Genomic DNA, 11,602 nt, shown 5'->3' with positions numbered 1-11,602 from the left:
ATACATACATATATACACACATATATATATATATATATATATATATATATATAGAGAGAGAGAGAGAGAGAGAGAGAGAGAGAGAGAGAGAGAGAAATCAGCTTCCATTTCTAGTTCTATATCTCTAGCATTGAATCTCTTCTCTCCATTCACATAACTACCACCTTAATTAAGGCCCTGATCTACTTTGGCCTAGATTATTGTGACAGTTTCCTATTTGGTATTCCTAAGTTGTCTCTCTCTACTCGAGACCATTCAACACATAACTGCCAAAGTGATTTTCCTTAAGCTAAGGTCTGAATATGTCATTCCCTTTGAATCTCCAGTGATCTTTTCTTTAGAAGAAAATATAAACGTATCTGTTTTGCTTTTAAAGCCCTTCACAACCTTTTACTCTAATGTATTTTTTCAGCCTCACTGTATGATACTGAGATCCTGAGATTTCTTGAGATCTAGGTAAACGAATCTTCTTACCACACAGTTCCATCTGTGTCCATGACTTTGCACTGGTCACTGCCCATGCCTGAACTGTCTTCCTCTTCAGTTGTCTCATAGAATCCTTTGACTCCTTCAAGAAAATGTTCAAGTATAACCTTCTACATGAAGCCTTTGCTGACTTTCCCATTCAGCTATAAGATTCTTCTCTCCTAAACTACCTTGCATTTAACTACTTTTAAATTATGCATATTTGTTCTCAATATGTTTATTCTGCATATAATTACATACTTAGTGTATATGTCTGTCTGTCTATCTATCTGTCTATCTATCTATCTATCTATCTATCTATCTATCTATCTATCTATCTATCTATCTATCCAGTTATATAATTATCCTTCCTCATACAATGTAAGCCATTTGACAGTAGTAGCTATCGGTTCCTTGCATTTATGTCCTGAGAGCCTAGCACAGTATACAGCTTATAGTAGATGCTTAATAAATGTCCAGTGATTTATTATTATAATTTGACCTACAAAATTACTAAGGGTATGCTAACAGTTACATTTTTCTATACATTTGTTCCAAGAATAAAAAAGGTGGTTTAGAATATAAATCAACCTTTTCAAGCTATTAAAGTATCATTTCTGGAATTTTTTAATGCCCTATCTTAATAACCCAAATTTCTATTGAGGCAAACTTATTTCCAGGCAAAATGTACTCTATAGGAGAGCTGGGCTTAATGAATTAAATTATGAAGACCTAAGAGTCAGATTAAAAAACATTCAATTCAAGTTATTATCAAGGTTTTAAGTTTTTGTTCACTGCCTGGAGATATACTCCAAGAAGCTTTAAGTATTTTTCATGTCAAGAACCATTCTTATTCTAATTATAGTACCAGATAACTTAATATAGCACTTTTATGGTTTGTAAAGCAATTTTGAAAAGTATTTCTTTAAGATGCAATGATTTAAAAAAAAAATCAGTTCCATTACATTCTCTTTATTCAAAAAGAACACGTGCAATTTTGGCTATTTGGTCAATACACATTTCCAAAGGCTGGAAATATCAAAGTTGGTTTGATTTAATAAATATTATAGGCCAAATTTCAAATCAACATTTAAAAAAAATCAAACAAAAGAATAACAAAAAAAAATAGTCCATCAAAGTTAACTACCTGTGGTCATAGAAAAGAATCACTGAATTTTATACTTGTAAATAATTTCAGGAACTATGTAGTCCAAGTCACATTTGAAAAATTCTCTTCTACAATATAACACATAAAGCCCACATCTTTGTGTGAGGAGAACATTACTCCTACCGCCTCCCGAGACAGCCATCTTTCAAATAATTAATCTTTAAAAAATATACACACAGATACACACACGCAGGACCACAGACACATATTCTTCCTGGGAAGTTTTTCCTAACATCAGGCTTAAATCTGCCTCTTTGTCCTTTCTATCCATTGATGCTAGGACCAAAAGAAAAAGTCTAATTCTTCTACTAATGATAGTTCCTCAGATAAATAAGGACGACTCTTTGCTCTGTTCCTGAAAGCTCATTTATTTAATTGAAACATATCTAGTTCTTTTATTGGCTGTACAGTTGGACTAGATTTGCCTCTAAGATGTTTTAGAATTCAAAATTTCTGTGATTATAATTAACGTCATTCTATCTATAAAGTTTTTAGAAAGAATCTATACTTTCAAAGAATTTGTCACAGGAATAAATTCATGCTTAAAATATGCTAACTATGTACTTTATTTAAGTATTTAAAATTATTTTTAATAGAATTATTAAGGAATCACTGAAAATATTTAACAGGAAAATTATGTAAGCAATGTAAATTTTTGATATTATAAAAACATTTCTATGATTAATTTAAAATGAAAGAAAATCAACAGGCAGTTAAAGTACAGGAAACAAATCCTGGGCTAGGATTACAAGGATATAGCTACATAAAGGCAAATTCCTGAATACAATATCCTATAGAAATGAAAGTTACAAATGTCCTCAAACAGGAAACAGTACAAAAGAAAGCAGAAGAATTAAACTACAGAAGGGAAGTTAGAAATCAATTAGATCTCTAAATTTCATTCATCTTATACTATCAATCTCTATGAAGTTGAAAGCAAGCATGAATGGAAGAAAAATCAAATAAGTCTAAAATCCCTCTAACATTTCTAGGGAAAGCAAGGAGTATCATTTCTATAAAGAACAGCTTGTTTAGAAGAATTTTAGAAGAAACAAAAGTCAGCAAGTGAAAGCAGTTGACAAATGTATATTAAGCAAAGCAGCTTAGGAAACCAAGCTCCTGCCACCTACGTTTCAGTGATGTTACGGTTAACTCTGGTGTTTCAGCACAATCAGAATAAGGAGCTTCATCGGCAAGCATCAGGACAGTACTTGGTTCATGACCAGGTAGCTCAAAGCAAAGGGAAGCATCTGTCAAGGAAGTAGTTTCCATGAATGAGAGCTCTTAGATAATAGGGTTAACAAAAATTACAAAGTCACTTAAAACAACAAGATGGGTTCCAATTGCAGACAAATAAAATAAGGAGAGACTGTGATAAAAAGTGAACAGGGTCAGTGAGAGAAAGCAGATTTAAAAACCAGAATAATACACATGTCCTCTCCAAAAGATTTTCTTTTCTTTTTACTTCATTTTCATGCTTGCAATGAACAGCACTGTATTCGACATTTTATTGTCTTTAAGACATGTTCTCTGTAGGACAAGAATCTAGCATAGAACTTGCAAAGTGCTTTGGGATAGAGACAGAAAAAAAAATACATTGGGTTAATCTCATTTCCCCTGACACTAAACACATGATAGAGTCTTACAACTAAATAGTTTGTTGTTGTTCAATCATTTCAGTCATGCCTGGCTCTTTATGACTCTGTATGGGGTTTTTGTGGCAGAGATGCTGGAGTGGATTGCCATTTTCTTCTCCAGCTCATTTTGCAGAAGAGGAAACTGAGGTCTAAAGGATTAAGTGACTTGCTCAGGGTCACACAGGTTTGAGGCCATATTTTAACTCAGGTCTTCCTGATTCCAGACCCCATGTTTCTATGCCCTGTGCCACTTAGCTTTGATACATACTAGCTGTATGATTCTAGGCAAGACATTTAACTTTTAAATGCTCTAGGTCAAATCTTAAAAAAAAATTTAAATGCAGAGAAGGCATCTACCTACAGAAGTGGAGCAAGTTTACCTTTGCCTAGAAGGAGTTCCCTATACCAGGGAAATCATAGCCTTGACATTCCTAAGATACAAGGGTGCTAAGGTAACTCCCATTTTTATTCCTGACATTCTCAATGTGCTTTATTCATTGTCTAAAAATTAGGAACTCTGATAATCAAGTAAATCTCTTGTATTTCTTCATGACAATGGTTGTTTAATTATGCTCATAAAAATATTTCTAGAGCAAATGGACTTAACCCTTAATAAAACTTCAAATTATACTACTAGATTATTGTTGAATAGGGACCACCTGCTTGAAGTTAGAAACATTTTTTTCCCTTTTTTTTGGCTAAGGCTTATGTGGTAACCTTATTTCTTAAAAAGGGATATGATAACCAAATTCTGAATTTCCAGCTATCAAAATGGTATAAAGAAATGGTATTTCAAATTTTCATAGTTCGTTTTTTTGGGAAGCCCAATTATCATGTGTGTATTCACTCAGAAAAGGGCATGAATAATGCTAACCAACCCAAAAGGGCTATTGGGGGGATGAGGGGGGTGGGGGGAGGAGAACAAGATGAGCAAGGATGAGTATATTGTTTAAGAAACCATATGAAAAGGGTACAGCTTCCTCACTAGGATTTACCCATGCTGATGAAAACACAAACCTGTACCCAAAAAAGGAACCTCCAAGAACAAAGTTAGGAGTCCTATCGGTATTAAGGATAGGCTGATAGGAGCCGGACTTGAGATTTCATGGGCATAAGAACTTCTCTTCAATTTCTAATCTTAGGTGCCATGGGCACTCAGAGATTAAGCTTTTTGCTCTAATAACAATGATAGATTAGAGTTTATCATTAAAAAGCAGTCATTTCCCAGTATGGAGTTTTAAAAGTAATGCCATTTGGGGGCAGTTAGGTTGCACAGTGGATAGTGCACCAGACCTGGAGTTCAGGAGACCTAGGTTCAAATGTATCCTCAGAGATTTCCTAACTATGTGACCTTAGGCAAGTCACTTAACCACATTTGTTTAAAACTACTCTTCTGCCTTAGAATTGATACTGAGTATCAGTTCTAAGATAGAACCTAATGGCTTATATTTTTTTTATTTTAAATTTAAATTTTTAAATTAAAAAAAGTAAAGTAATGACATCAGGGAATCTCAAACTATATAATTCTGTTCTTCAGATGTAAGCTAGTTTTCCTTTTTTCTGAAACTAGCTTTCAATGTATATTGCCACAGTTTCTCATAGTAATTTTTAGTACTTTTACTACATGACTTTTGCTTTTAATGTACTTTAGGCTGTCATAAATAATTTTTATTCTCATGAACCCCCAAGTTTATAGGATATAAACTACCAGAATCTGGTGACCCTTCAGGAAGAGTTGCTTCTGGAATGCTTTCTTTTGGAGTTGCATCTGTTGATTTCAGAGCTAGAAGAGAAAATAACAATCAAACAATCATCACAAAACGCTATAACTGCAAAGAAAATAAGTTTCTAATAAATCCTGGCATACATCCTGCTATCTAAAACTGTGTGTATGTATGTGTATATTTGTGTAAGCAGTTATGTTATCAGATATCTCCATGACCTCTAAATTAAGTTCGACTTTCCTTTTCTTTTTGGTATACCATATATCAGAGTTCCAGGACTTCTTGCTAAATGAATAACAAATTTATAATCTGGCTCCAAAAGACATTTTATAATAGAAAACATTGCTGCACACAAGATCTTATTACTGTGACTTTTTTGTTTAAGAAGCAAAGATATATAACTAGTGAACAGGTTACAAGAGATAAATAGGAGTATTATTTATTAACATAAAGCTCTAGCTTAAATATCATTTTACAATGCTTTCTACCAGCTAATTCAAAAACAATATCTGCAAACACTGTCAATGGAAAAAGTCACATCATTACCTGTCACATTACTGGTCTCAGAAGTTTGATCTGGAGATACTTTAGATGGTGGGGACGGTGCCTTGCGCTTTGTCCTTCTCAAAGATGAATTAGTTGAGGATGTGTGGCTGAGTGGCAGTGATCCTGACCTCACTATGGCTTCTCCAGAAGGGTCCTAAGAAAAGTGAAACAAATAACACAATAGCTGGTTATTTAGGGATAATTTATGAGATAGCTAGGTGGCACTATGGATAAAACACAGGTCAGGAAGACTGGAGTTCAAATCTAGTCTCAGAACTTAGTAGCAATGTAACCCTCAGCAGGTCAATAAACTCTTTTAGATTTGGTCTCCTCATCTATAATATGGGGAAAATAATAGCAACTATCTCACAGGGTTGTTGTCACGATCAAATGAAATAGCTCATGGATAGCTCTGGGCAAACCTTAAAGTGCTATAATAATATTTGGCAGTTAAATTTCAGTTTGTGTCATAGTAACTTACATAAATCAAATCCATGTTAACCAAAAATAAACAGAAAAAGGTTATAGCAGGGTTTCTTGCCCATTACTATATCATGGACCCCTTTGGAAATGAAGGCTATGGACTCCTTATAATATTTTTAAATTAATAAAATTCATAAGACTGCAAAGAAAATCAATTATATTTAAAGATATCAAAATATTAAAAATAACAATAGAAAAATAAGTTCACAGACCTCAGGGTGGGGGAGAAGGGGGAATATAGTCCTTGGATGCCAGGTTAGGAACTCCTGGTCTAGAGTAACAATTAAATCAGCATGGTTCAATGGAAAGAAATACCAGGTCCAAAGTCTCAGTTCTTCCACTAGCTATATAAGCAAATTTAACAGTAAATGTATACATGGGAACAGATGACCTCTAAGGTCTCTTTCAATTCTAAATTTGTATTTCTATGAATGTATAGTTAATTTATTGAGAAAAAAACAGAAGGAAAGCATTTAAAGTACCAGACAGTCAATAAACATTTCTTAAGAGTCAACTTGTGCTAAGGCTAAGCTCTGGGGGTAAAAAAGAGAGGCAAATGGCAGTGCCTGCCTTCAAGGTACTTACAATGTAATGGGGAAGACAACAAGCAAAACAAATATGTATAAACAAATCTTACACAGGATAGGTAGGAAATAATTAAGGAAAGCAGAATTAAGAGGGGTTGAGAAAAGCTTCCCATGGAAGATGTAATTTCAAATGGGGCTTCAAAGAAGTCAAGGAAGCCAGAACATGGAGATAAGGGAGAGCATTCCACGAATGCAGAACAGTCAGAGAAAATGTCCAGAGTTGAGTTGTACAGTCTTGTTTGAGGAAAAGCAAGGGCATTTTTTAGCATCCCTGTACAGAGAATGACGTGGGAAGTAGCGTCTAAGGAGACTGGAAAGGTAGAGGGGGAAGCAGTATGTTACAAGGGGCTTTGTCTCTTTGTTGTGGCAAAGATGGAAACTGAAGAGATGCCTATCAATTGAGGAATGTCTAAACAAGTTGTAGCATATGATTGTTATGCAATACTAATTAATACACCATAAGAAATGACAAGCAGGTAAATTTAATAAAAAAACATGGGAAGACATGCATGAAATTATATAGAGTGAAATAACAGTCAAGAGAATACCATATGCAACAACAGAAACATTTTAAGAATAATTGTGTATATCCACTTCCAGAGGGAAAAAACCTAATAAACAGAATTAAGCAAGACATAGTTTTATATGCACATATATCTTTCTGTCAAATGTTGCCTTGTCTAATGGGGGGAATAGGAGGGGAAGTTACCTGGGTATGTTAGTATGTACACACACACACACACACCCCACAAAAAATGAAACAGAGGATTTTGTATTTTATCTTTCAAGCCACAGATCCATCGGAATTTATTAAGTAGGGGTTTGACACAGTCGGAGATGCTTTTAGAAATCATGCTGGTGACTGAATGGAGGATGGACTAGAGTGGGGGAGAATTTTGAGGCAGGAAGACATAACAGCAGGTGACTGTAATAGTTCTGGGATGTTTTATAGAGCCTGCACTGGAGTGGGTGCAATGTCAGAGGAGAGAAGGGGGCATTATTTGGGAGATGTTGAAAAGATAAAATACACAGATATGGGGGGGGGGGGGTGAGAGATAGAGAGGAATCAAGGATGACACTGTGGTTGTGAGCCACAGGGACTGAGAGGATAGTGTTGCCCTCTACAGTAATAAAGAAGGCAGGAGGAAAGGAGAGTTTAAGAGGAAATATAATTGAGTTCAGTTTTGAACAAATTGAGTTTAAGATGTCTCCTGGACACATTGAATTAGAGATGTCTAAAAGACAGTTGGAGATGTGAGCGTGGAGATCAGAAGAATGGGCAAATTTGAGAAAGATCAGGATAGAGATGGTAATTAAATCCATGGGAATTGATGAGGTCACCAAGTGAGGTATAATAGACAGAGAAGAGAGGAGGCTTCAAGGAAGAATCCTGTGAGATGTCAAAGATTAAATGGCATGACCTGGATAAGAATCCAGAAAAGGAGACAGAGGAGTGGTCAGTAGGTAGGCGGAGAACCAAGAGAAAGTGGTATTCCAAAGAAGTAGAGAGAAGAAGTTAATCAACAGTATTAATGGGTGTAGAGAGGTCAAGAGGAATAAAAATTGAGAAACAACACTGCAAAAATACTACTTAATAAATAGGTTAATGTATTTCTTAAAAAAACAAACAAACTCTGACCTTCCAACTTAGAATTAATACTGCATATTATTTCCAAAGCAGAATAGTGGTAAGGGCTAGGCAATGGGGCTTAAGTGACTTGCCCAGGACCACGAGTTAGGTAGTGTCAGAGACCAGATTTGAACCCAGGACCTTCTGTCTGTGGGTCTCACTCTTAATCTACTGAGTCACCTAGCTGCACCCAGGTTAAGATATTTCTGAAGGTCCATTTGAAAAAAAAATTTCTAAGTTCATTTTTTATATTCTTTATACTCAACTAGAGCCTGCTACTTATTAAATTTATTTATGCACATGGTTGGTATTTGAAAACTACTTTTAAAGTTAATGTCTTTTGTCTTTACATTTTCCCCCCACTCCTCTCTTTCAGATTAAACCACTCTTTTGAAAAAAGAACAATTAGGCCCAAAAATCTAATACAGATATTAATCACATATTCTTCACTATTAGTCTCCTGACATGCTACCATGAGGCAGGAGGCATGTTCCACCATCTATTTTCTAGGGTCTTCAATGTCAGACGCTCAGAGCATGACTTCCTTTTGGTGATTTTGATTCATTTGTGTTGCTGCAAGTATAATTATTATTCTCTTGGTTCTTCTTATTTGACTCTACATCTGTTCATATACATCTCTCTGAACTTACATTCATGATCTCAGTGAGCAATATTTCCCGATATTCATATTCAATTTTATTTTTTAAGTCATTCCCAAGCATATAGGTATCTATTTTGTTTCTAGATCCTTGTTCCCACAAAGAATGTTGATATGTATATTCCAACATACAATGGAACTGTGTACCTGTCTTTTACTACTTTGGAGTATATGTAACAACTTTAAACAGAAGGGCAAGGACTAGGAAAATGGGGTAAAGTGACTTACCCAGGGTCAGCAGTTAGGGAGTGTCTGTGGCCAGATTTTAACCCAGGTTTTCCTAACTCCAGGCTTAGAGTTCTATCCACTGTGCCCATCTAGATGCCCTGGCATCATTACTTCTTGACCAGTCTCAACTCCTTTATTTCAGGGGATCCAAACAAATATACAATAAAACACTACTATGAAGCTCCTTACTACTCAGAGGTTCAGTTATACTTATTATCCATAGTATTACATTACAGTTATACTATGAATCACATCACCTTCCCTGTGTTAACAAAGGCACAGCTAAGTGGCAACAAAGGGCACTTTGTGCTGAGCCCAGACTTGAATTGAAATCTAGATCCAGACACTTATTAACTGCTTGACTCTGCCTCAGTTTCCTCATTTGAAAATGAGGATGATAACACCACCACCCTACTTCCCAGGGTTGTTGTAATGATCAGATGAATCAATATTTATATATAACTTGCTTTGCAAACCTTTAAGAACTAAATAAATGTTAGCTATTACTATTATAGTGTTCCACAATGAAGGAATCTTCCTTCTTTGACTGATCAGTGATAAAAATATGTATTTCTCCTGGTCACTGATGTCAGTTTCTCCATCATTGTCACTTGTCTTTTCTATTACCTGATAAAACCCAGCCATGACATTCATTTCTTCAGGAGTAATATCTGCTTGAAAGTTAGACCTGGAGGTCATCTTCAAAGGACTTTTGTTTGTGCCTCAATTAAGTAGACTGCTTCACACAGAATAATATGAAGGAGTAGAATTGGCATAAATAGACCCACAAATCTCTTCTGATGATCTTTCCACAATTCAAAAAACTCAATGACAGCAGAATTCCTGACCTTGTCAAATAACCATAGCCACATTTATCAAACTACACCTCTGCAACAATCCCACGTTAGAATAAGCTGACATATTTGTTCAGGATATTTATTTTTCTATATATGTAGGATTTAGTGTCTGCCACAAAGAGACAAGTTTCAGTCCTATATTAAGCTAGAATTTATTCTGTACATTTGTTAAAACAGGCTTGAATGGATGCTCAGCTTGTGGGATGACAACTGGGAGGGGAGTGGTAAAAATCAGCATGCGTGGTAGGATATAGTAAAGGTTTTATAACCTTATTTTTTCAGGGTAATTTTATTGCTACTGAGAAGCTATGGCATGAAAGGGAAGGAAATGTTCATCACTGGAGCAATGATGTGGTCAAAAAAGACATTCATAAAAGGCACGATCACACTTGAGCTTCCCCCAGGGGGAGGGACACTGTTGTCAGAAAGGACTCTGGGTTAGCCTGCTGTGACATGTCATAACTAGGTTTCAGGTGATGAGTAATGCCTACAGTTTAACTATACTTCACTCCAAGCACAAAATCCAACAGTCAACTGTGAGATAGTATTAAGTCAGACAGATTAAAGGGGGAAATAGAAGTGGGGTATTTGGATCATTAGCTTTTGGATAAAGATTATCAACAAAAGGAGCCATTTTCATCTAGAGAAGGTTCATTACCTTTTTTGAGGAAAGTCCTTAATTGACATTAGAAATTTCATCATGAAGTCTTAGCCCTTAACCATATCTGGACACTAAAGAAAAAAGAATGTCAGATTTGTTTAAATTTAATAAGATTTTTTTCCTCTTGACTTGTTTGAGTCTATTTAGGTTTAGGGTAAATAGAATAAACTACCAGTGTGATATAATGGAAATTGCACTGGCTTGAGAATCAGAATACATGGTTTCAAATTTCTCATTTACTCTATGAATCTCAGTTTCTTCATCTATAAACTGAAGGGGTACAAAAAAAAAAACCTGAAAAAGATTTACTCATAAAAAAATAAGCTCAGGCTATTGATCAGAGATAATTCAATTATGGTCAGCCAATAACCATTTAATACATAACTACTATGTATCAAACATTCTGCTAAAACTAGGGATATGAAGAAAGGTAAAAAATAGTCCCTGCCCTCACAGAACTCACAGTCTAAAGAGGAAAACGACATGCAAATAACTATGTACAAACAAGCTATAAACAGGATCAACTGGAAATAACAACAGACAAAAGACATTCTCATTAAAGAAGATTGGGAAACACTTCCATAGATGCCTAAGTCAAGGCCCCTTGCTTATGGTAAGCACTTTATAGATGTCTGTTGATTTAGCCCAAATTTGCCATTTTTTTCCCATTACACCATTCTGACTTCCCTTATTTCTTCACTGAAATTTTGTGCAGAAAACAAAGACTCCATGTTTAAACTGGAAAATAATACCTATTCTAAAACCATAAGAAGTGAATAGAAGTACTTGGCGGTGACTGAAAGGTACTTACTTTTAAAATATTTTTTGTAATGAGAATTTTTTTTTCAGTTTTTGAGAATATAAAAATGCTTCTCACCACCACCTTACTCCATCCACAATTTTGTTTTTGGACTAAAAAATAGACTTTAGATGGATTTCAACAAAAAGGTTTTGGGAA

General features: G+C 35.1%; 1 protein-coding gene across 7 annotated transcripts in view; it reads right to left on the bottom strand.

The window, feature by feature from the left end:
* The window catches only part of COBLL1 (cordon-bleu WH2 repeat protein like 1), a 198,366-nt gene that overhangs the window by 30,956 nt on the left and 155,808 nt on the right, over positions 1 to 11,602 (bottom strand). For 6 of the 7 annotated variants that reach the window (XM_044669823.1, XM_044669827.1, XM_044669826.1 and 3 more), the window contains 3 exons: positions 5,541 to 5,694; positions 4,979 to 5,053; positions 2,764 to 2,883 (listed from right to left, as the gene is read on the bottom strand). In XM_044669823.1, the coding sequence (XP_044525758.1) occupies positions 2,764 to 2,883; positions 4,979 to 5,053; positions 5,541 to 5,694 (349 nt within the window). The remainder of the gene's footprint in view (positions 1 to 2,763; positions 2,884 to 4,978; positions 5,054 to 5,540; positions 5,695 to 11,602) is intronic. The other variant, XM_044669828.1, reaches the window with a different exon arrangement.

The sequence above is a fragment of the Gracilinanus agilis genome, chromosome 3, assembly GCF_016433145.1.
Source record: "Gracilinanus agilis isolate LMUSP501 chromosome 3, AgileGrace, whole genome shotgun sequence".
In the NCBI taxonomy this organism is placed as follows: Eukaryota; Metazoa; Chordata; class Mammalia; order Didelphimorphia; family Didelphidae; genus Gracilinanus; species Gracilinanus agilis.
The sequence above is the reverse complement of the archived record's forward strand: the minus strand, read 5'-3'. Positions and strand labels throughout refer to the sequence as shown.